The following is a 26,254-nucleotide window of genomic DNA, read 5'->3' on the forward strand; positions in this document are numbered from 1 at the left end:
TGAAGGCTGTGATGGTCAAATCTTCAGAAACATGGAGTGCTTACTGGTAAATACCACAACTATTCAAGTTACTTGGAAGCTTTATGGATGTCCCTTTTATGGAGAGGAAATTTGATCCAAACAACAAAATGTTTTCATTAGGTGTTTTGTTCTACTGAATTGGATCATCTGCTAAACTTGCAATGCTTGCACACAGGACACTAAAATTCAGATGGATGAGAATTAGCATCTACACCACTAAAAAACAAAGATAAAACTTCCCTCTTTCTTTCCATCCAGGCACTCCCTTCCGTCCTTCCCTTCCTCCCTCCCCTTCGAGATAAATTTGAGTTTTATCTCTTGAGTTTTCCAGCTGGCATTAACATTATACTTGTCAAGTATAACATTAATGTTAATAATGTTAATATTAATGTTGACAGTGTTAAATTCTCATCTTATACCTTCATTTTTATTTTTTTAAGAACATATGGTTTTTCTCTTATTATCCCTACATGTAGTATTTTAATTTTGTGTTTTGAGTATATAATATTTTAAAATACCAGGTGTTTCCTTAAATGTGCAACAAGTTCCTGGATCATTTGTGGTTTGCTGAAACACCGGAAGAAGCAACTTGCATTGTGAAAATCACAAACTTTTTTTTTCCATGCTAATTCAGTGCAGCCTGACTTAAAGCATAATTCCAGGTATTTTTTAGCAGTAAAGATTTCTTCCAGAATCTTGTTTTGATGATATTTTAGTATCTTCAAAAGAAATAGGTTTTGTTCCAGCAGTGAAATAAAAACTTGGCATTCCATGCACTTGTTTCCAGTAAGAAGGTAGTGAATGCCAATGCTTGTAAGCTGTTGAAAAGGACACATGCAGCAACTGAATGGTAAAGCTACTATACAGGACATGGAACTTCCTCAAATTACATCAACCGACATATTTTATATGGTGACAACAGGATACTAAAATTTAAGGAGGTGTTTCTTCACCAAAAGTTAGAATCCAAAATTTTGTACTACAGCATGGGGTAGATTGTAAAAACATGTATGTCTTCAAAAAGTGGTTAGACATGATAAAAAATTATCCTAAACAGTATTTAGCAGGAGACTTTCCCTCTGGCTCAAAAATCTTCTCAGCTTCAGGTCTTTGACCTCTGTTTATCCTAATTTAATAGAGCAGTTGTTGTACTTCCAGGGGTGAAATAAAAGTGGATTTCAAAACTGTTTATATGATTTAGAATATAAATTCGTATGCAGATGCCGGATGCCCATTGATAAGTTCCTTATGCTTTTTTTTCAAATCTCTGCTCCCAGCTGCCCATGTATTTTAAAAGTTTCTTTTCTTCCCATCCTGGTTTGTGTTGAATCTTGTTCACATCAAGATGTCAAAAATCAATGAGAGGTAAGGTGATATCTAGTTTAAATCTTAAGACAATATTTAACTTGTGAAAGAGCAATTTATCTTCTTTAAATCACCCTCTAGCTTCAGTGAATGTTACAGTACCTACACTATTGCTTTGCTCTGGACTCCTCCCAGGAGGACTGAATTAACCCCTCAGATCTTCAAGAAACCACTTGGGTATTTAATACTGTATTCCCCATCCCCCCCCTTTTTTCTTTTGGTGAACAACCTACAACTTTTTCCACTCTAGGTAGCAAGGTGTTCTTCTGCTTGATTGTGCAGACCACTTAGATATGGTGGGCAATTTAGGTATTGAAATTGTGTTTGCTAGAGAGATTATGCTGGGAAGAGCATAATGAACGTCTGCTTGGGCAGCATTAAAGTATTCAAACATCCTATAGTCTGCTTCCCAAGAAATACTGCCAATATGTTGTCATCACATCAGGATTTTATAGTTTAATTGAGTATAGGCATTTTTTCTAAAATCAAAATTTTATATAGCTTAGAGAGACAGGAAATCACTGTCAAGCAATTATTTCCTATTGCTAAAGGACTTTTCATATTTTTCTTCTACTGTTGCCAGCAATCTAACAACTGTTGTGTTAGCAGTTATTAAATTTCCAACAATATATGCCAAACTAAGACTGAAAGGAGGAACAATTATGCCATTTTTCAATTATACAGGAAATATTAGGTTATCAGTTTATCATCCCCAGATTTTTTTTTTTTTTGGAGACCAGCAAAACAACCAAAAATGGGTAATTATTTGCAAAAAAAAAAATTCTTTCTGTACTTATTGAAAGGAGCATGTTGGGGAGTAAAATTAACAGATTTTGAAGCAAGTAGTTATAAAGGACTAATTAATTTTTCCTGACAGAGGCATCTTGATGCTAAGCTCAGAACCTGAGACTTGAAAAGTGTGTCTTGAAACTCTGCCTTGCTCTCGTGACTTGGATCTGTGCTGGGTTACATATCGTCTCTTGATGCAAACCTGAAAAACACAGTTCAGTCCACACGGTTTGATACGCCCATAAATGCCATGGGATTTCTGACTTCATCTTAGGCATTACTCCCAGACATAATAAAACAGTTTTGAGATACACCTCCAGTTTCATTTGTTCCTTTTATTAAAGACTTGCATTTTTGTAAAGTTTTAGACACATTTTGAATGCTAAATAAAACTACTCATAAAGACATTACAGAAACTCCCACAACTGCCAATTTTTCAATGATTTCTAGACTAGTTTACAATGCAACTCTAATGCAACAATGTTGGAGAAGTCCTTATAGCAGGAGCTGAGAAACAGCATCAATTAGCTCCTGTAAGGCAGAGTCCAGTGTTACACTGAGCAGCAGTGGTCTTTAATGAGCAGCTTCAGGCTTTCCTGGGGCTCCTGGTTTTTCACGGCTACAGGAATTTTGCTGTGGGTTAGAGGCAATGCAACAGGAAATACTTGCCACAACCACCAACCTCTGGTTTCTATTGCAATGTAAGGGTGAAGCCTCAGCCAGCCTGGAGCTGCTTATCACTGGCAACCTCACAAGATGATGCTCCTCTGCCTGCAAACTCAGTCTGTCCCCCTGCTGTGAGAGCAGCAAGGGCCTCCCAACTCCGGCTGGAGCAAGTGGATTGTCCAATCATGCAACATGGTGCAATTTACAACCCCTGTCACTAACCACAGCTCCTAAGTGGGCCACAGCCACCTTACACAATGGGCCAGATGAGAGTTCTTAGTGTTTCCTCAGGTCATTCTAAAAACAGATGTTTGGTGGAGATTTTGTCGAGGTAAAAAAATGGTAAGAGAAAACATCACAGGCTGTGACATGCAGCAGCATGGAAAACTTCCTGTGTTTACCTTTTTCTCCTACTACATAATTTATATTTGTTTATCTTTGCTGCAGCCACTAACAGCTGAACAGCAAATTAAAATTGATAATCTCAATGACTCCCTTTACAGATAAGGCCAGAAAACATGAAGCTGGTGTTACTGCTGTTCTCCCTTGACATTTGGTGGGGCAGCTTGATTCAGTTACTGCTTGAGCTGGCAGCTGTGCTTGCTTCCTCAAAAGCTTCCTTGGTCTCTGTTGAAATGGCTGCAGCCAATTTTTGGAATTTGGATTTGCAACCTCAGTAATCTCTGCAATTAATTTGTTGCACAATGATGTCTTTTGTCACAGATTTGTTAAAATGGTATTGACTGCTATTTAACAACCTCACCCCAAAGCGATCAAGCATATGTGGATTTTTGAAGGTTTAATATTGGGAGTGTTTTGTCTCTTTCCCCAGTATTCAATAGATTTATTTAGATACATCTGATATATTCAGCATCAAAACTTGGTCCTTTTTGGTTTTCCAGACTCTCTTGTCTATAGCACTTTGACTGACCCTGTCAGTCAGCTCAAATGAGCTTACTTCTCACTGTTAGGTTAATTATTTTCCATGCTGGTTAATTATTTTCCATGCCTAAACTGAAGTACCTTAACTATTTGTATTGTCACAGAAAGAAATGATAAAATTTAGGCTGTTTCATGAATATTTGTACACCGAAGAGTAAGTGTTAATGAATAGTTAATGAATGAACAACTCAGAAGTTAGCTCCAGCTGCAGAATATCCTTTCTTTCTGTGGAAAAAAAAGATACCTTTCTGTCTGCAATGTAGTTATACATAATTTTCATTGAATCATCAGTATACAATATGTGCTATTCAAATTTTTGAGTGGGTGACACTTAGGACAAGAAAGATTTGTTTGACTTATATTTAAAATAAAGAAAAAAAATCTTTCTACATAAAAAACCAAGGAAATGAAAATTGAAATTTTATTTGTAATAAACCTTGTAAACTCTTAATTTATCTTTTTTTTGTTTGTTTGTTTGGAGAGAGAAAGCATTTACTTTTTTGCTAGTGTGACTGGAAATGGAAAAAGAAAAGATTTGAACTTAGAAATGTGATTGCAATATCTTTTCATTTTTATGGAAAAAAAAGAAAAGTGAGCGGCTTACTGCCACTTGTGCTAAATATTAAAGTCACATTCACTGAAAAAAACCCCCCGAAACCAAAACAATTTGACTATGTCAGTTTTTTTGAGAGTTTTAAAATGATTGAGCAATCAGTATTCAGTTTGCAATTTTTAACAGTTCACATGTCAAAATCCTTGAATGCATAGTAAGTCGACAGCTGTTGGAAATGCCACATTAATGGAATAAAGGAGATTTTTAATGTAGGCTTAGTTCTCACGGTTTCTGTTGCTTTTCTCTTTCCTCTGCGACAAAGTGAAACATTAGTGTAGAAATTCTCAGGAGTGCACTGATGGAATCTCATTAGATGACAAGAGGCACGTGGAGGCAGCCCTGCAGTGACCCTCAGCATGCTGTGAGCTGCAGCAGTGCCACAGACCAGCAGTAATGTACACGCAGCACCTCTGCAATTATTTTTAATGGGAAGTTGTACTGACAGCTTGTTCTTGCAACTCAACTGAAATAGAAAGCAGAGCAACAACATTTCAACAGGGATCAAGATCACCTTCAAAGGAAATTTTCATTTCACTGTAGCTATTTTTCAGAAAATATGGGTTTTTGTCAGAAACTATGTAAGTGCCACTCCTTTCTGAGTACATTGCCAGTTAAAAAAAAATCTGATATAGACTCCTGCAGCCCCAGGAAATAAAACCCATCATCCCATTAGAACTGAAAGTCTAAGCCTAATGTCAACATACAAAACTGTATATAGTATAAAAATGAATTCTAGACAACGAGATACTTTTAGCAATTTTAAGCTTAGGCATACTTTGCAAGCCTTGATACTACTCAGCACTCACAGATCTATTAGAGAAAGGAGGAATGACCTATGCCTGGAGCCAGCCCTGCAGTCAGGACTGTACCTACACACGTGGGGTGAACTGCCCTTCCCCATGGACAGTCAGGGTGTGTACAAACAACTCTCTCTTGCCAAACAAGCAGGGCTGAATTTAGTAGGAATGAATGAGTGGGAAGTGACACCTTGGAGGCAGACAGTGCCAGTCCCAATAAAAGGCCCTGAAGGGCTCCAAACATGGATTTCACCCCAACAATGCTGCCCTTCTGAGCAGGACCTGGCTTGGGGGCACTGAGCCCAAAGTAACAGAATCAGAGAATACGCTGTGTTGGAAGGGACCCACAAGGATTATCAAGTCCAACTCCTGACTCAGCACAGGACCATCCCCAAGAATCACACCATGCGCCTGAGGGCATTGTCCAAGTGCTTCTTGAACTCTCTCAGGCTTAGTGCTGCGACCACTTCCCTGGGGAGCCTGTTCCAGTGCCCAACCACCCTCTGGCTGAAGAACCTTTTCCTAATATCCAACCTAAACCTCCCCTGACACAATTTCAGGCCATTTCCTTGAGTCCTGTCGCTGGTCACCACAGAGCGGAGATCAGTGTCTGCCCCTGCTATTTCCCTCACGAGGAAGTTGTAAACTGGGATGAAGTCTCCCCTCAGTCCCTTCTTCTCCAGGTTGAACAGCCCAAATCACCCCAAAGGAGACTCAGTGTCCCTTGGGCGGACGATGAAGCCGCCAGCTGAGCTGCGCCCCGGTGTGCAGGCACTCGGTTGGCCTGATGCTCCGCGTGGGGGGTTTCCGTGGGCACCCCGCAGGCACTTATGGACGAGAGGGCAAAACCTCGGGAAGGGGCAAAGAACTGCAGGCAGGGACGGAGGGAAGCACCCTGAGAAGGACACCAGCAGCCGGCAGCGCCCTGGGTGCAAACGCGCACCGGGGGCTGGCTGCGTGCCTGTGGCAGCACCGGGAGCAGGATCGGGATCGGCACCGGGACCGGGACCGGGACCGGGACCCGCGCCCCCGCGCGCACCTGTGCCACCGCCGCCGGGCGGCTTCGGGGAAAGCCGCGGCACCGCCTCCGCCCGGGGATCGGGCAGCGGAAACTTTCTCCGCGCTCCCTCGTAAACACGGCCCGGCGCCCTCCCCCAGACGCTATTTTGGAGCAGCGCGGTATCCTCCGGCCCCGCACCTCCTCCCTGCCCTGCCCTGCCCGCAGGGATGGGCGCCCGCAGCCCTCCCTCACCTGTAGGGAGGGGTCGGAAAGCGGGGGGCGGCCAGGCCGGGGTGACCGAGCGGGGCGGGCAGACAGGGAAGGAGGGAGAGGAGGAGAGGAACATCCCGCTCCCTCCTCCACGCCGCTGCCGGCGGGGGAGCGGGGGCCGCCGGTGTCCGCGCTGCGGGCGGGGCGGGGCGGGGCGGGACCGGGCCGCCGGGTTATTAATAGCCGTGTCCGGGCGGGCAGAGGGCAGAGCCGCGGGGACCATGCAGGGCAACGGGCAGCAGACGGGGAAGGGCCACGAGGACCACCTGGACGGGGTAGGGGCGGCTGATGGCGGGCTGCAGGCTGCGGCTGTGCCCATGCTGCCGGCCATGGAGGTGGCTGAGGAGCCGGAGAAGCCTCCAGGCGGCAAGGGCAAGGATCCCAACACCTACAAAGTGCTGTCCCTGGTAAGGGCAGGGGCGCCGCGGGGCGGGGGGGGTGGATCCGGGTGTCACCTCGGGAGCGCTGCGGCTGGCGCAGGTGTTTCTCCCGTCTCCAGGCTTCAGGAGACAGGCGAGGAGCCCATGGCAGGACCTTGAAAGCCTCCCGGCGGTGTTGAAAGAGGGAGATCGCCTTTGGCAGCACGGGCTCCTCGGGATGCCCAGGGCAGTAGTGCTGCGGGACGGCTCCGCCTCGGGCAGGAGCGTGGCCCTTGCGTGTAGACAGCGACCTGCCTCAAAGAGGGATTCGTAACTCTTGGTCTATTTCACTCTTGACAGTGCTCAGCGTTGAATCTTTCAAAATTTTGTTGTGTCAATGGTTGTCTCGTCTTCCGTCACGGGGTTTTAGCTGTTTGCTGTAGGGGGGATACCCGGCAAGACAAAACCAGGTCAAAATAGGAAAATATGGCTGGAAAAGCTAAAAAGAGTTCAAGAGCCAAAAGAACAGAGGAAGTGTAAAAACCTGCCTCTCTCTGAATTTGAGCTACCGTGGGTTGAAAGTTTGTCTCTAAGTACTGCTGGGAGGCACTTTTGGCCCTTGTTCAGAAGCCCCAGCAGCCAAAGCCATTGTTAGCAGGTAGGTCACTTTCCAGTTTTATCCACGCTAGTGTATTATAATTATCCTCCCCATAGAGATGTGAAAATAAGACCTTCCAAACTTCCTGGAGTAATCATTACGAGGCTAAAATCATTATCAAGGTGAAGGAATTGTGGTGTTATTGGAAGGAAGCTTTAGTGGAACTGCAGCAGACTTCACTTTGCATATGCATACCTATGTATGCATAAGTAGTCCTCTTTCAATGCACTGAAGCATAAGGGTCAAGGTGCCTTTCCAAATTTACTGATATCTTTGTAATCTGGTTACTGTTTCAAATGAATCATCCACTCATATCATAGCAACTACAGGTTGGTCATACTTTGACATAGCGGGTGGTAAATTGTTTATAAGGCTTTCACAATGTTATAAGAAAAATGTGAAAACTTATGCAAAGGTCCATGGTAGTTTCCATGCAGAAACTTTTTTTGGCATTTTTTCTGAGGAAATGCCCCTTAAATAAAGGTTGTGGTTTGCAGCTTGTTTCATTACTTCATTGTTTTCTGGGGAGCTTAAGGTTGTGCCATAAAAGCCACTGCAGTTGGATGGTGAAAACAGCTCAGCTCTTTTCAGGCTAAGATATTAGATACTGAATAGTGGGAAATAGTGATATCCTATTCAAAACCTAATGTTATTGCCCTGAGCTTTTAACCAAAATTATTAGAGATACATAGCCACTTGAAGACTGGAGTTAAGCACAAGTTAGTGTTTGCAGGTACTTACTTTTCTGAATTAAGTTCTTATTTTCCAAACCATAGCTATTCATTGAGAACTGGCAAAAGGTTTATCCTGTGTTGATTGTAGTGTCAGAGTGAAATATGTCATCGATACAGAAATAATTTAAAAACTCTAAGTATTTATGGCCATGCTCTGGTTTTTTTGGGTGACTGCAGACCCTGAGATAACATAGGATATTTAGTGAGAATTTGGAAAGCTTTCTAAATACTGCAGGTGATAGTGGATTGAGTAAAACAAGAATGTATTTGAGCTGAACATGCTAGAAAGTGGAAGACTGGAGTTGGAAATGCAAGTTTGTTCTTCCTCATAAGCCAATGTATTTATAAAGCACTGACAATATCCCAATGTAAGGAACAAGTGAGTAGACTTACCTGCTTGGTGTTTGGAGTTTTATAGGAATGTGAAACTATTGAAGTGTCTAGATGTAGGTAAACCTCATCTGCCTGCATTTATCCTACTTGTAAGCACAGCTGCTTTATTTATTTATGTAGATTTAAAAAAGTAAGGACAGAAAAGTAAGTGCTTTCAAGTAAGCTTATGTGGAAATTTTTTAAAAACTCATAAATGCATTTCTGCTGATTAGGGAATACTTTGATCACTCACTTTTCTGGAAAGCACAGACTGGTCTGCATTCTCTTCTTCCTTCTCATGTGCCTGCCACTTGCAGATGTCTGTGCAGTTTGTGAACACAACCTCAACATTCCCAGCTTTTGTCCACGAGTCAATCTTACCTTATTACAGAGCAGCTGTTGCTGCTGCACAGGGAGGATCGCACAAATGGTGGGAGAGGCCCACAGGCATTTACTAACCCATATGCTTCCCTAAGGACCTAAAGCACACCTTTTCATTTACTGTCTTACCAGTTTTCTGAGCTCTGAGTTCTGTCCCTCAAAGCCCAGTGAACTGTCTCTCTCTGTCTGTAGTCTCTCCAGGCTGTTGTGTGAGTGAGCAGTATGCTGCTGCCCAAGAGCAGCATAACCTTTGCTTATGTTTGAGGTTTTCTATCCCCACTTGCCAGGAACTCTCAGGCATTGCATTCTGGCCTGATTCATTCATTCCATTAAAATAAAATTTTCCATGCCTGAAATGTTGAGAGAAATAAAAGTAATAACATAAGAGAATGTTTCTTTCCAACAGCTTCAGATGTTGTTTGTCAGAACTGGAAAACTCATTTGAACTGACACTTTTGTTAGAAAAATTCTTAAGGAGTTTTTGTAGCTTGAGAATTCCTAAGTAGAAAAAAATTACCAAAAAATTCCAGGTAAGGTCCAGACTGAGATGTTGAAAGTGTTTTAGTCTCCTCATAAGAGTAACTCAAGCATTTCAGAGTGCATAAAGATAATAAACTGTGAACTTTTGAAAAATTCTGTGGAGTACACTTAATACATTTATAGTCTGTAAGTTGGAGGGTTTTTTTCTTTTTTTGTTAAGTCTGTCCAGTCCTTTTTTGTTTGGTTTTTTTTGAAAGGCATGTCTCAAAAGCTGCCATCTTTGGGCAAGAGATTGAACTGAAAACCTCTTCAGGTCTCTTCTAGCCTTATCATATCATAGAATGGTTTGGGTCTGAAGGGATCCTTAAAGAACAGCTAGTTTCAACCCCTCTGTTGTGGTCAGGGTCACCTTTACTAGACCAGGTTGCTCAAGGCCCATCTAATCTGGCCTTGGACACTTGCAGGGATGGGGCATCCACAGATCCTCTGGGCAGTCTGTCTTGCCACCCTCATGATAAAGTATTTCTTCTTAATATCTAATATAAACGTACATTCTTTCAGTTTGAAGCCATTTCCTCTTGTCTTATCACTACATGCTCCTGTAACAAGTCCCTCTCCAGCTTTCTTGTTGGTCACTTTAGGTACTGGAAGGCTGCTGTAAGGCCTTCCCAGAGCTTCCTCTTTTTCAGGTTGAGTAGCCCCAACTCTCTCCACCTGTCTTCACTGGGGAGGTGATCTAGCTCTCTGGTTATCTTTGTAGCCCTCCTCTGGACCTGCTTCAAGAAGTCTTAAGAATCCTTCTCATGTTGAGGGCCCCAGAGCTGGATGTAGTTCTCCAGGTGGGGTTTCACAAGGGCAGAGCAGAGGGCTGGAATCTCTTCCCTTGACCTGATGATCACACTTGTGTTGATACAGCTCAGGATGCAGTTGGCCTTCTGGGGTGTGAGTGCACATTGATGGCCCATGTCCAGCTTTTCATCTACCAGCACCCCCAGGTCCTTCTCTGCGGGGCTGTTCTTAAGGAGTCCTCCCAGTCTGCACTCACCTCGGGGATTGCCCTTACCCGGGTGTAGAACCTTGCACTTATTGAACTTCATGAGGTTCTGTCTCGGTTTGAGACAAATTATGAGGAAATGTTCTGAGATGAACGTGTCCTCTAATGGAAGGCAGGTTTTGGCAGCCCCTCCCCCACAAGTTTGGAGGGAATTTCTTGGAGGAAAGTGAAAAAAGACTGTTTATTTAACAAGCAGGGTGTGTGCAGGCAAAGAGAAAAAAAAAAAAGAATAATGTTAGATAATAAACCTTCTTGTTGTGGAGAAAGATGGTGGATTTTTTTTTAGAGTCCTGCTTGGCTTCTCCTGAGGTGCTCTGGAGCTGGGGTGCCACAGCGTGGGGCTCCTGGTGATGTTCTGGTGTTTTGGACTGGAGCAAAGCTGAACAGTTCCAGAAGAAGAAGAAGCCACACTCCTGGGAAAAATTTCTTGCCTCATCTAACAGGCTGGCTAAAAGCAGGAAGGTGCTCCCTCGGCTCTGCTGTGGTGAAGATGCAGGGGAGTGTGTGTGAGTCCTTGAACATAAACCACGCTGAAGGATTTTCCTGGCTTCTCTCCCCCCCTCTTCTGGACCCAGCTTAAAGCTATGGGATCCATTTCTGGGCACTAAGCAGATGATAGGGGAATACAGTGTTGTTGTAAAATCACCCCAAGATAGGTTCTCATGGTCCCACTTCTCAAGCTTGTCCAGGTCCCTCTGGATGGCATCTCTTTCTTCTCTTATGTCAACAGCACTGACTCTGCTATGTGTCATCTGCAGACCAGCTGGGGGTGCTAGGTCATACTGAGCTTCTCATCCACTAATCCACCCCCAAGTCTTTCTCCTCAGGGCTGCTCTCAAACCGTTCTCTGCCCTGCCTGTGCTGGTGCTGGGATTGTCATGCAGGGCCACACACTTGGCCTTTGGCCACCTCTCAAGCCTGTCCTTCTGGTTGACATCCCTTTTCTTCAGCCTGTTGACTGCACCACACAGCTTGGTGTTGTTGGCAGACTTGCTGAGGGTGCCTTGATCCTGCTGCCTATGTCACTGACAAAATGTCAAACAGCTCTGAGTAAGCCCACCCCTCACTGGTCTCCACTGGGACATTGAGCCCCTGAGCACAGCTCATGACTGTGACCGTCCAGCCAAGTCCATGTCCACTGCATGGTCCCTCTGTCAAATCCACGTCTTTCCAGTGTAGAGACAAGGATGCCATGGGGAAAATGCTTTGCACAAGTCCATGTAGATGATTTCAGTTTCTCTTCCCTCCTCCACCACTGCTGTAATCCCATTTAAGAAGGCCACCAAATTTGTCAGACACAATTTGCCCTTACTGAAGCCATGTTCACTATCACCTATCACCACCTTATTTTCCATGTGCCTTAGCATAGTTTTCAGGAACATCTGCTCAATGATTCTATAAATCTGGTTTCAGTTGTCCATTGGTTGCTATGTTAAGCTTTTATGAATCATAAATCCCCATTTATCATAATATAAATGAGACAATCTCTGTCTATGGGAGAGTTTCTGTTGCCAGTTAATATCTGCCATTGCTGCAGTCAGGAGAGAATCTAACTATAGAAAGAACATCTATTGCATGTCAAGATGTTCTATATGAGTCCTGAAAGTTTTTCACCACTTCATTCTAAAATAACCCATAGCTACTGACTTTCTGCTAAGGTAGGGAAAGATGGGTGCCCTACATCAGGATTTTGGAGACAGCTGTAAGTTTGTCCATTTTTTTTGTTTGGTTTCTTTTTTTTCTTCCACAGAGATGAAGGTGTGGAAACAACCTTTTCTTATGTCGTTGTCTGGAAGATTGTATTCCTGTGGTTGTTTTCATGCTGATGGTTTTCCTCCTAAATATGTTTGAAGGTGCCCAAACATTGTATAGATTAGTACTTTAAAAAAAATTAATTATGCATATCTATATTCTTTTTTTTTCCATTAAAAATATGTATTTAATTACCCAAACCTTGTGATTTGGACTGTTGTTATTGAATTCAGCCAACTTCAGTGTGGGTAGTTTTATGAGTATCAGTCAGTTCTTAAGCACTGGATTGAAGGATGCCCTTGTCTGAATTTGGGAGGCCTGGGTGCCATGTTCAGTCTTTAATCTTTTTGTGGCCCCCAGCAAACCATTCAATTTCAGCCTTTTTTGTATTATTTTGTTTTATGTACCTTGTAATTTTTTCTTTATTATTCAGTAGGGAAAAGTTATCCTTGCTGAAATTACTTGCTCCCATGACAGTGCTGGACTGAGCTTAGATGGGATTTCGGAGGTCCAAGAAACACCACACAGCTTAACAGTAATATTAAAGTGACTGATTGTTGGGTGATTTAATTTTTTTTGGCATTAAACAGCCTTTGGTGAAATATGAAGTGAAGAATGATGGTGGCAGGATTGCCATATTTTTAATAGACTTTGAAGCGCTTTCAGTTTAGAAATATTAGAAGATTTCTTGGCCAATCTCCAGTATGTTAATAATTTGTAGGAAAATCTATTCCAGTGTTGGGAAACAACAATGTTTTACAGCTGTCTTCTGCCAATGTTACAGCTCTTCAGCTTTCATAGTGACTTGGTTTTAAGTCTGAACACATGGTGTTTGACAAAACATTTTTTTTTATTGTTCTTGCTCTTGATATTGCTTAAATGCATTAATTAGAATAAAATTGTAACTATACATACAAAAATTAATGACATTGTTATCCAATTTAAGCCATCAAAAGAAAGTTTTGGGTTTGATGAATTTAAAAATCATTATAATGTAGTGTTTCTCTTCAGTCAACTCATTTTTCAGAGAAGACTTTGCAAATAATTCTTGTTATACACAGGGAGCTGTAAACCCAAAATTTCTTTGTTGTACTTTAAGTGGGGATCTTCATGCTGGATATTGAAGACAAAAATCATAATCTTGCTCTTATACAATAAAAAAATTAGATATTTTAACTCTGAAGAGTTTCCAGGGTTAATTTGTATTCTTACTTTATTTACACTTCATAGAGCTAGCTGGCATATCCTATCTTAAAAGTCAGAAGCTGAAATGAAGTAAAAAATATTGTCCAAAGAAGCATTTGCAAGAATTGAGTCTTTCCATTTAGTTGGGGATTTTTAAGTATAGAAAAAAAACCCAACCCAAATCAAAACAACAGCAAACACAGACAAACAAAACCCAACACCAACTGAACAACAATGAAACCTAAACAACAACAGAAAAAAAACCAGCTCCCCAAATTCCCCTTTTACAAAAATCTTCACGAAGGAAGAGACCATCTTTGTTAAAAACTGTACTCAGAACTCCGTTTAAATTTTGTTGCCCAACTAGGTTGGATTTGGGTACACAGTCAAAGGGGTGATTGTGAATTGGCTAAGCACGTTTCAGCTTGCTTTCACTGGGTAGTTTAGATATGGCTTTTAGCATCAATAAAACAGCATGGAGTTTAGGCTACTAAATATTCTCTTCTGTAGCTGAATTGGAGGATTTAAGCCATCCAGGAGGTTTCAGTCACCCCTTGGAGTGCAGTGTGTGTGTATGCTTTTGGCTGCCTGGACTCCATCTGGAGTGCAAAGCCTGGATCAGGCTCAAGCATACCCAGCTCTGTGACTTGTGCATCTGTCAGTGCTGCTGGCTGGTTGCTTGCCTGAAAACAGCCATGTTGGCCTAGGAGTGGGAGTGCAGAATGTCTGCCGATAGATTAGGCTACACTGTGCTTGGATCAGCCCTTTGGTCCATTCAGGCAAAATGAGTGACTGGGGTCGTGACTGGTGTTGTGTGCTTAGATCAGCCCTTTGGTCCATTCAGGCAAAATGAGTGACTGGGGTCATGATTGGTGTTGTGTGCTCTGACTTACTGCTCCAGAGTTCTGACTTGATCCATGCCTTATGGTTTCCATTACATTTCTTTAATTTTGCAGTAATATTTGCAGTAAATCTTTGTCTACCTGTCAGGCACCAGCTGAAGGTAGGTCATGCTGAAAGAGAAGGTAAATCTGTATCCAGTCGTGGCAACAAGGCAGGCACGGTCAGTGGCCTCATTGGAAAGGGGCAGTCTCACTGTGTGTGAGCAAGGTGAGCACAGTGGATTAGGGGACACTGACCAGGTTCAGCCAACAGTATAATTTGCCAGGTGAGTATATAATGGTAAGAGAGGTCCAAGGTAAGGGAAGGCAGGCCTGTGAGTTAGGGTCAACAGAATCACTGTCCTGGATGGACTCGACTGCAGTGTGGCTGTACCACATTCCAGACAGGGCACAGAGGCAAGGCTGGCTAAAACAAGGGGAGAGTGACTCTTCAGAGGCTTTCTCTAGCTTTTTATTGAAAAGTTGTCTTCAAGCCTGGTTGAGATATCCCAAATAGTGCTATTAGTAACTGAACCAATACCGGAGAACTGGCCCCAAGCACAGGCAGCCAAACTCCTGGGAGGAGGGAGGGTGCTGTTGTTCTGAACACCTTCATATAGTTCTGCAAGACTCTTGGATACTAAAATAATAAATAGCACATTAACAGTTTAAGCTGATAGGCCTTCTGTAGTAATAATTTTATCTTGAATTCAGAACAACTTAGCACTGTGCTAAAACTTAGATTTCAGGCAAGGCTAAAGATACAAAAACTATGCAAGGCTTCCTTCCAACTCCTGCTCTTCAAAAATTTTCCTTTGCATTCTTTTACTGTTATCACTGGAATTACACAGAGTGAATTGTTCTGATTTGACTTGCAGTGGAAGCTATGTTATTGTTGCTTCTGGCTGAAAGGAGGAGCAGGGTAAATAAAGGCTTTGAATACATGAAAGGTATGAAGAGTTTCTCACCTTGAAGCTGATAGTAGAAATGAATATATTGGCAAGTATCACCATGACCATATGCTATGCTAGAATTTGTCAGTGTGCTGCATCATGACAGTGTCCCATTTGAATGAAACAGTAGTGGATGTGATTTTAAGAAAAGGTATTTTATAATGCTCCATATTGGAATGATATTTTTACATTGTTTTGATATATGTCCTGACTTCTTTTTAAAAAAACACTTTCTGCGCTGAAAGGCAAAAAGTACTTTTCTGCACAGGTGTTGCACAAGTCACCTGTATAAAAAGTTTCCTTTAAGTGTGTTTATAAGGCAGCAGTGGATTTTATTGTAAATGGGATGTGGTGGAGGACAAAGAAAAGTAGTATAAGTGAGGACTTTCTGCAAGTGAAATATTGTTTAATTGTTTGACACTGAATAAGTTAGCTAAGGAGAAAAGGGAAGTAATAAGAAAAGATGAAGTATTTGCATTTCTGAAGAAACTGAGTGAGCACAGCCTTGTCCCAATTCTGCTGTGTAATGGCATATAGGCAAATCAACCTATATATATGCTTTCTAATTTGGTAGTATGTGGGTACAAGTTTGTGTTAAACGTTGGTTGTTTTTGTTCCTAGAATAACAAAAGGTATAGTGTTGTTATAGCTGTTTCAACAAAATCAATATTCCACCCTGGCCATGTATATTTCATTTTGCTGTTTAACTTTGGTAAGTGGGCCAGTTCTTGAATCTTCTGGCTCAAATATGTTTCCATGTTGTGAGGCATCAAAATTTGATAGTCTGCCTTTTTTTTTTTTGAGGGACTATAATCAAATGATGCAGAGGTAAATAATTACCTCTTTATCAGTCCTGGTCTTTGTTTTGGGAAAATGGCCAAAGGATTCAGGGCTGAAGATGTGTCTATGATAGATATCAGTGTACTTAGTAAAGACCTATAATGAATAACTGAAACAGTTGGACTTGATCTTAAATGTCTTTTCCAACCTAAATGATTCTATGAAACCTTATTTGTCCTATCTTCTTCTCATACTGCTTGTGGTTCTGCAATTTTTTGACAATCCTTATAATCTTAGTGTTTTACAGGATTTCTTCACTTATTCTTTAAGGTTAATTTGTCTTCCTGTGGAAGCTAATATTGCTGTTATGATGGCAAGTAATAGTATCTGCCATAAGAAAAATGGATGTGAATATAGGTTTACTTGGCATATTTTGTGGTATAATCAGTGCCCTGTAGAAGCAGCCCCCTCTCTACACTGTTCTTGTCACAACTCTCATGACAGTAATCTAAATTGGAATAAAGCTTTAGCTTTAGTCTTGAAAAGGGACTTTTGGAGTAAGAAGGGCATGAAGATGGCCCAAGGCCATATTTTCAGATTCAGTTTTGCTTTTATTTATGAGTCAAGTGCAACTTGTTTGGAAAACAATTTTTAGTTGGCATAATTACTGACAGTTTCTTTCCTTTCTATGCAGTTGTACATTCATATGCGCTTGCCATTAAAGCAGTGGTCTTTGTTCTGTGTTCTTAGTCTGCTGTGTTGAATAAAAGAATTGTATTTGAAAGTACAGTATTTACTTTTTTTCTCATAATATGAGTTTTCAGTCCTGTTTATCCTTAGGTCTTTACAAAAATCTACTTGCTAATTAAATAGCAGAGTCAGCTGCCATCTGCTTTCTGGGAATTTAACTAGAAGTTTTATTTCCCCTTCTTTTTGGCTAGCATGTTGTCACACTTTAATGTCTCTCTAAATTCTCCCATGGTGTAAAGTGCAGTGAAAAACATAACAGCTGGGGTGAAGCTTTGATAACAACAGCTCAAGTGCTAATGATTTCCAGGAAGGTATGTACCTATATAGTTGGGCAAGCAACAAACAAGAAAAAATATTTTAGATTCCAGCTGACTAGCTGACAGATGCTAACTCTTCTGACTTTAGGTATCTTTTTGTTAAAAACCAGATGTTTGAATAATTTTGGAAGGTATTTAGAGAGCTATAGTATGATGATATCTTCTGCTGATAAATCTCTGCTGAGTGAAGAGTTTTCACTCTTTGGTGAGCTCTGTGAAGGCTTTTAATAATACCTGACAGTGGCTCAATCTACCTTTAAAACATTCTTGTCCTTTGAATGGCCTTAGGTTACAATAGTACATAACAGTCTTGAGAACATTCAATGGATAGAACGAGAGCAGAGCATCTGTGTGCTGCTTTGAGAAGAAAAACAATAATGCCTATGCATTTTTATAGTAAATCTTTTCAGCTCTGAAAAGTTTTGGGTGTTATCTCCAGCATTTTCATCTGCTGACTTCAGAATTATTTAGTCACCTCCAGTGTTTTACAACAGCCAGGACCTGAGAGCCTCAGCAAGTCTCCTCCTGCTGGCCTCTGAGTGGAATGTAGATCAACAGAAGCAAGTCTTTGAAGACTGTAAAAATATTTACAAATATGGAAAGAAGAGATGACTGGTGCAAGAAGGAAGTGGTGCACTTGATCAGTGCTGATTTACTTTCTTTTTTTATTTTTTTTTTTTAGGTGAGTTACTGAAGTGTTACTTAAGTAGCTGTGCTGGTGTGAGTGAAGTATCTACTGCCTTTCAGTTTATTAAACTTGAAGTATCCCCTGCTTTTGAATGAAACTGAGCTGTTGGCAAGGGGATTATGCTGGTTTTAAAACAATTTTTACAAGCATGCCCCTGGCAAGTGTAGATAAGTGTGTGTTTTTTTTTTTTCTTTATACAGTGTGCTGTCTGCATTTTAAACAGTGCCCTTTTAGAGACAGAAGGTGACACTGTTCTTCCTTGAAATTGATTATTTATTATTGTGTTCTTTATACTTTTGCAGGTGAAATTCTTTCTCAAAGATATTTCAGTGTTAAAGTCCAGGTCATTAGTCATCTATTCTAGGTGCACAAAACAGCAAAAACATCGCATGCCTTTCACAGATCCCAGTGGTTTTGGAAAATTCCATGGGTTTTCTTAATACTGGCATTACAGACCCAGTCTAGACATTGTCCCTTCATGGATAAATGTGACACAACTGTGAGAACCAATCGTGGAGATTAGAATGGAAAACCATTATTTTGCATGGTTTCCTTGATGATTGTGTAGTTGTCAATGGATATGTCTTCAGCCTTGGACAAGTGACAAGTTTTGTTGGCCATGGAATACCAGGGATGAAGGAAGGGAGATGGAAAGCAACTGGGTACATGGCAGGCAAAGAGTGAGGGAGATCAACACAGAAAGCAACATAATTCAGAAAAATGATTCGTTAAAAGATGTATCAATGCCTTCTTTGCCAAGGCAAATACAGAATAGAGGAGGGGAGTGGGAGAGGCAGACTGAGCTAGAGAAGAGTGAAGAGGAAAGGACCATAGTATTAACTGTGTAAAGGAGGACTAAAATATGATAGGAAAGGTGGCAGTGGCTAAGGCCAGTGAGAGGTTTCTTTGTGTTTCAGTGAGACCTGCACAGCTGAGGAATCTCTCTGGAATCTGATGTGTGCACCTGCATGCTTGCTGACTCTGGCCCTTCCACCAGCTCCCCAAAATCACTGCTGAGAAATTCTCGTCAGCTGCAGTTCTAGAGATGAGTGACGGAAATGATTCTCTTCTCTAACCATGCTATCATATTTCCATTTACCCAGCTCAAAATAAAAGGCTTTTGAAATAAAAGGCTTTTGAAATGTTCTCAGGATTGCAGTTCTCCAGACGTTCAACCACCTATTCCCAACCATTATAACTGTTTACAAAGCAAAGCTTTTATTGCTTCCTCCCACGTAAAGGAAGCAGTGATGGGACAGAGATTCATCCCTAGATGACAATGTTTTTGTGATTCCAAAACAAACTTTCTAAAAATTATTTTTAAACTGAAAAAGGACACTTTCTTCTCTGCAGTTGTTACTGTGTTGTTTTAAAAAACTTTTCTCAGATACCATGAATCTGACAGTTTGTGCTAGCAACCTCATAAGATACAGATGATAAAAATTAAGTTTTCTACTTTTGTATATTACAAGGCCAGGTTCTTTAATGTTACTTGTCTTCCTACTGAATGTTGGATTCCCATATTATTTCTTAATTGCACCTTTTTCTCAGTTCTTGCTTTCTCTTTTGAGTGGAAGTATATGGGTGAGAGAGAACAGGTAAGATTTCTTCCTATTTAAAAAGGAAGATTAAACCTTCAAGGCAGGTGTTATGTTGACAGTGTAGTAGCAGTTAGAGATTTGAATTTGGTGCTTGCTGCAGGGTGCTGAACAAGGTGCTTGTTAGTAAACAAGAATGCATGCAGCTACTTGTCTTTCTTGGTATTAAAAAAAATATAATCTTTATGCAGCAGACTGCAGCATCCCAAACCTGAGCTACCTGTATGTAAAACAGGTCAGGTAATATTAGTAACCTATTGCTGCAGTGAGGTTTCTTATAGAATCACACAATGGTTTGGGTTGGAAGGGACCTTAAAGATCATCTAGTTCCAACCTCCCTGCCATAGACAGGGACACCTTCCACTAGGCTGCTCAAAGCCCTGTCCAGCTTGGCCTGGAACACTTCCAAAGATGGGCATCCACAGCTTCTCTCTCTGGGCAGCATAGATACATTGCAATATAGAAAGAAGCAAAGTAAACTAGTTCATCTTTAGGGTGCAGCAGTGAGATGCAGTGAGTATCTGAATCTTTAAAAATAATTTGAATATTTGTCATCTTCAGAGTTAATAATCTTAGGGCCTTTCTACTGACAATAGGTCAGCTACTGGTGTAGCACCTCTTGCTGTGCCTAGTAAGGACTACTGCTGCTGCTGGCCAGCATTAGCTGCTCCTTATTGTTCCAGTAGAACATTTTGCCATTTGTGTGGATAATATCCATGTGACTGAAGTCATTCAGGCTCAAGATAAAGCTTCAATTCAAAGCCTTAAACACTAAGCTGCAATTGCATGGGGTTCCACTGGGTTAGATTTGGCTGTCCCAGAACATTGTCAAATGCTTTATGTGTAAACTTACTGTTTTTGTAAAACTTCTTTATTAAGTCTTAAAGAAAGAAAGAAGAAAACAAAAAGGAGGGGGAAGCCTCAGTGTTTTGCAGTAAAGTATTTTTAGGACAAAAATTTAAGCTAGTGGGACTAAGGTTAAGAAAACAGAGGCTTTAATGTAGTGAGTCGAGAGTTTTAAGATCTTCATTTATTATTGCATTTTGTAGTGTTTTGTACCCAAAAGAGCACTCATGTGCCTCAGTGAACATAATCCTTTTGTTTTTGCTTATTGGAATTACGTTCATAGAAGCGTAAAACTGACAGCCTGGAATACAGTGGAAAACTGTGATTTTTGTTACATTTGGTGCCAAAATCACAGGAATTATTTGTGAAAACTTTAGTGAAGTTTTACCAGTTTTATGTTGAGGAGTGTTATAATGCTGTGGCTTTGGAGTGGGTTTTATGTAGATTTTATTTTTGCATTAATTTGGTGTCATGATTAAATTCTTGCATTACCTATACTGAAGCTCCATACGGGAATATTAATAGTCCATTTAGTGGCACTGCAATATGTTTTCTGTACAAGGATGCCTTAGGTGCCATAAATCCCATAGGTCATGTAGCTATTAGAAGATGTGGGAATAAAGCTGTTACAGATAGAGTAGCTATGGGCTTTGCTTGTTTTAAAGCATGTTTGTGTTTACATCCCAGCAGACATTCTACTCCTTGATCTTAGTAGCAGAGCCTGGTGGGAGCAGAGAAGCAGTGTATCTTCACCCAGAAGTAAAATGTTCTCAACCTGGCTTTTAAAAAATAAAGGAATTCATTTGTAATTTAAGAATAATAATAACAATAACAGTAATATTAATGTTAAAAGGACAATAACAGGTTTTGCCCTCTCCACTGATTTTTCTGCGCTTTGACATCTTGCATTTGAAGTGTCACCTACCTACCTGTGCACCTGCTCTTATCTAGATGATATTTTATATGGGGGATTTCAAAGGTCCAGAACAATTTACATTGAAGATAAGATTGTTGATACTGATGTAACAGAAAGTGTTGATGCTGCATGTGTTAGTATTCTGATTTAAAAACAAACAAAAAATAGGACTACAAAGCTCTGTACTTAAATTCAGAGTAATATCTGAATTCCAATGCTACATATTCCAGAAATTGCTTTCTCACTGTCTTTATTATGCAATTTTGTTCACTAAGCAGTTAATAAACTGTAGAGTTGTTAAAAACAACACAAATAGTTTTTAGTTACTGAAGTGCTCACAGTCTTTAAAAAGAAGAAACTTTTTGAGAAATAATTAGGTGCATTTTAAAATGGAAGGATTTTTTGCCACATCACGATATGATTCAGGTGTCCTACTCAAGGCTGACTCAGCAGATTTTGCTGAGGGGAAAGGAGAAAAAAAGGTAGAGAATTGTGTAGCCATGTATGTGAAGTTATTGAAGTATTGCTTCAATGCAATTTCTCCTCAGAAAACAGTGACTGGACAGGTAGTATGTACATATTTTCCCTACCCAGAGCTCCCCAAATTCTTTTGTATAAGACAATCTGAATTATTGCAGTATCTTCTGTTTCAGGACTTCTGGCAAAGTACATTCTACACTTAAATAAAATGGCTGTTGTAACTGCATTGTTGGCTTCTCTTTAATTACTGTATATGCACTGATACTATGTATACTTTTTCTAAAGAGTTTATGGACCAAATCCAATACTTTATGAGGTTAAAAGAAATCTGTGCCTGTATTTGAGTAGGCATTAAATCTTGCCCTAAAATGCTGGGCAAGGAAAATACACTACTTGTTCGATAACTTCAGTGCATCCAGAATCCAAAAGGAACACAGCCATAGTTTCTGGTCAGTGCAAGACACTGTGGTCAGTCTTAATGTGACATCCCACAGTTGCTTACCATGGTGTGGACCCAGATCTAGTATGAACTGGATCCTAGGAAGTGGGAAAGGGTTTTCCTGCCTGAGAAAATTATAGGTATCACTTAAGGGCTTTGCCTTCTGTTTGTAGTCTGTTTCACCTTCTTAGAACAATGTAAGAGGAAGGAAAGTGGAGTAAAAATGTTTCTATAAAATATGTAAGAAATAGAAATATATCATCATGAAAGAATGATATAAAAGAAATCAAGAAAGACATGATGATACGTCTATGCTAAATGACTTGAGAAGAAATTATATGCATAGGCCCAGTTGTCACAAGCATGTTCATACACTAGTAATTAATTGCAAACAACATAGCTACTTGTGGAAGTGAGAACAGTGAAATCAGCCTCTTAATCAGCATGTTTATGAATTTCAGTGCAATTGTATAGCGTTATAGAGAAAAAGAGTGCTTTCAAAACCATTCAGTGGTAATTTAATATTATTTTCTTTTCCTTCCTGTCCCACAGGTACTCTGTGTCTGCATGTTAACGACAATCCTAGGATGTATATTTGGCCTGAAGCCTAGCTGTTCAAAAGATGGTAAATAATATGTCTTTTATTTAGTAATATTACTGAGCAACTCCTTTTTTTTTTTTTTTCCTTTTAGTGCATAAAGTTTCATATTATCACAATGCCACCCTTCTTGCTGCAGGAAGAGGATTGCATGCACTGCTTGAAGCAATATCAGTAAGAGGGGAATAAAAATACCAGAAAATAAACCTCAGGTGTACTCAATTCTTGTGTGTACTCATTTGAGAGGTAGAGATCCTGGTACTCAGTGTCTGGTCTGGCAGCTTCCGTGTATCCCAACTTTCACTGTGGTGATGTCACATGGCTGGCTTTTCTCAGTTCACCATTAAAAAAAAACAAAGCAACAAAACGCAACAACTTCTATTTCATGTTGTCCTGGAACATTTGTTTTTCATCTATTCCAGTCAATTATGGATGAAAAAAAAAGTTATTTTTTTACTGGTTAGAATCGTAGCCTGAAAACATTCCTTGTGGAATTCCTCTGTCTATTTTCTGTCCTGAAAAATATGTGGTTTTTTCAATGGTGAAGTTTCTTCAGGTAGAAGGTTACGAAAGATTTTTTTTTTTAAGAAATTAGGCTTCACGTTGGGAACAACTATGAAGAATAATTTTGAAGTTGAACAAACAATGACTTTTAACAGAAGTTCAGTTTATAAAACTTTTATTATAATATATATAGGTTTCTTCTCATTTTATTACAGCTTTGCAGTATTGGTTCATTATTATCTCATTTTCCTCATATCACACACCTCAAGATTCTTCAGAAGAGGAGCCAAATGATGGAGGATTTACCTCACTCCCTTCTGGTGATTAGACAGTGTGACGAAATTCTTAAGTTTTGTTAATCCTTCACATCATCAGTTTCTGGTTGGTTGGGTTTTTTTTGGTGGTTGTTTTTTGATTTGTTTTTGTTGTTTTTTTGGGGTGGGAGTGGGGAGTATTCCCCTGCCCTCAGCAACCCCAGTCTAATAGAAGAATTCTATGTCTTTTTTTCTTTTTTTCATATTAAAATTGAGCAAAAAATAAACCAGTGAGCAGTATACTCAAGTTTCTATCTCTTGTGTCTGCTTTGGAACACCCCACTTTTTGTCTTGAGATCTTGCATATTCTGAGTGACTGTACTCACATCTTCCTGTGACACAGAAAGGCAAGGACAGTCACAACTAGAATTGTAGTCTTTTATTTAATTTGTTTCTGCTGTACAGAAACACCATGTTCCTCCTAAAACAGAACAGAACTCTTTGTTCAACATGATGAAAAAATATTTTTGTTCAGTAAGAAGAAATAAGCATTTGGTTGGAACAAGACTTTCCTTTGGCTGTCACTGTTTTTGCAGCCATGCTGTAAGTTGTGGAATGGCCAAGTGTGTCATTTCACACGCTGACTGTACTAGCTTCTTTTGCATGTTGACTGATTTGGGCTCAGCCACTGACATCTAACACTATCCAATATTACAGTGAAAACCTGCAAAGGTCGTTGCTTTGAAAGGACCTTTGGAAGCTGCCGTTGTGATAAAGATTGTGTCAAGCTTGGAAACTGCTGCTTAGATTACCAGGAAACATGTATACAACCAGGTAAGGATGGAAAAAAGCTGAGGGAGCAATCTCTCCTGTTCTTTGACAAGGGACAGCTCAGCATATGTGAGTACTGTTGTGGTCAGGACTTAGTTCAGATGGGCTGTGAGAATAAAGTGGGGCTACTGAACAGCAGAGTGGTTCTGATGCCACTCATCTCCCCCTTTTTGTGCTCTCTGTGTTGCATTCCTGGGTGGAGTTGCAGTGGTGATGGTGGTACTGGGGACTCCTGTGGAAACATCAGGGCTCTGGTACAGCTGCTGTTTCACACAAACAAAGCTTGGGTTTCACCCAGCTGGACTACTTAGGAGCTGACATAGCCAGTAGGCTGGCTTTCCCTGAGGAGAGACACTGCAACAGACTGTGCTGCTGCCCTCCCCCTTGGAAGGAGGAGGAACAACAACAAATGGAGGTCTTAGCCAGCTGTTTGTTCTCTGGTGGTGAGACAACAGTGATCTGCATTGTTCCTGGCATCAGGGATAACTCCTACGTCCTTGGGCAAGCCTGGAATAGAAGTGCATTCTGCATATTGCATTTGTCTACCATTGCCTGAGTGAAAAGGGGGAAGGACAGAGCATCTCTGTGAGAGCTGCCATCTCTCCTTACCCAGCTGCTCAGGCCCTCTGCCTTGTAACTCCCCAGCCTGGGTGTGAAGCAAGGATCATGAGCACGAGTCAAGGCAGGACAACAAAACAGATTGCACTGGTGAAGGATTGCGAAATGAGAAGCAGCTGCCATGAGTTGCCAGAAGGCAAAGGTCAGATAGGCAAATGTGTGAAAAATATGCTGGGGAAATCTCACAGGGAAAGGTGTTAGTGCGGGTAGAACACCAAGGACAGAACTCGACTATTTTATCTACTTTGGTTTTGCCTTAATGCTTCAAATGCAGCATTCCTTTCAGATAACATTTTTTCTTCTCACTCCTCTTTAAATGCATTTGATTAATGTCTGGATGAGGTCACATTGATACATTTAAAATTCCAATGTGGACTTTGAAAACCAAAAAAATTAAACTGAGCTCAGATCCCTGCTTCAATTGACTGCTGTTGAAAGGTCAGGTTACACATACATAGTTGATATATCCAGGTACATAGTCACATGGGTTTTACTCTGTTTTATTACATCACTCCCCTTGTGGATAAAGATTTTTTAAAAACAAACTGGAGAGTCTGTCTTAGCACTAAGAATGCAAATGAATTGATTGATGGTGTTTGTTTTTTTTTTTTAAATCAGCCTTAACATCAGTGGAGAATCAAATAGCATCATGTAACTAGAACCATAATAGATTCTTCTCTCTCTCATGGAAGTAAAGATCTATTTGATATTAATGGAATTACTGAAATACAGTAATCTGAAAGTGAGTTTAACTTCCTGGCAATGCTTTTAGGGATTTCTAATTGCTGGTCATGTATGAAAATCATTGAGTGTTCTCTGTTCAAACATTTAGATTTGGCTTCCATGTTAAGATCTTCACTTAAGTGTCACTCAACTGGTAAATTCACTTGTGTTTGTCCTCACTGAATGTAAAGGATTTATTTGTGCTTATGACTGATAACAAAATCACAGAGTTACAGAATATGCTGAGTTGGAAGGGACCCATCAGCATCATAAAGTCCAACTCCTGGCCCTGCACAGGACACCCCAAGAGTCACACCATGTGCCTGAGAGTGTTGTCCAAATGCTTTTTGAACTTGGTCACCGCTTCCCTGGAGAGCCTTTTCCAGTGCCCAGCCAGCTTCTGGGTGAAAAATCTTTTCCTGATACCTAACCTAAAATTCACCTGGCTCAGCTTCATGCTCTTTCCTTGAGCCCTGTCACTGTTCATGAGAGTGAAGAGATTGGTACCTGCCTCTGTCCTTCCCCTTGTGAGGATGTTGAAGACTGTAATGGGGCTTTACCTCAGTCTCCTCTTCTCCAGGCTGAACAGACCAAGTGACCTCAGTTGCTCCTCATACACTTTCCCCTCCAGACCTTTCAC

The 26,254-nt window shown here is 40.7% G+C and overlaps 1 protein-coding gene across 4 annotated transcripts in view; it reads left to right on the plus strand.

Annotated features, from left to right (window-relative positions):
* The first annotated feature begins 6,659 nt into the window (after positions 1-6,659).
* Positions 6,660-26,254, plus strand: part of ENPP1 (ectonucleotide pyrophosphatase/phosphodiesterase 1) — a 52,819-nt gene continuing 33,224 nt past the window's right edge. For 2 of the 4 annotated variants that reach the window (XM_042017346.1, XM_042017348.1), the window contains exons 1-3: positions 6,660-6,870; positions 22,639-22,711; positions 24,160-24,276. In XM_042017346.1, the coding sequence (XP_041873280.1) occupies positions 6,685-6,870; positions 22,639-22,711; positions 24,160-24,276 (376 nt within the window). In that variant the 5' untranslated portion in view covers positions 6,660-6,684. Of the gene's footprint in view, positions 6,871-22,638; positions 22,712-24,159; positions 24,277-26,254 lie in introns of those variants that run through there. The other 2 variants (XM_042017347.1, XM_042017349.1) reach the window with 2 other exon arrangements.

The sequence above is a fragment of the Corvus kubaryi genome, unplaced genomic scaffold (assembly GCF_017639235.1).
Source record: "Corvus kubaryi isolate FWS band 111438036 unplaced genomic scaffold, C.kubaryi_AGA036_p1.0 split3-73, whole genome shotgun sequence".
In the NCBI taxonomy this organism is placed as follows: domain Eukaryota; kingdom Metazoa; phylum Chordata; class Aves; order Passeriformes; family Corvidae; genus Corvus; species Corvus kubaryi.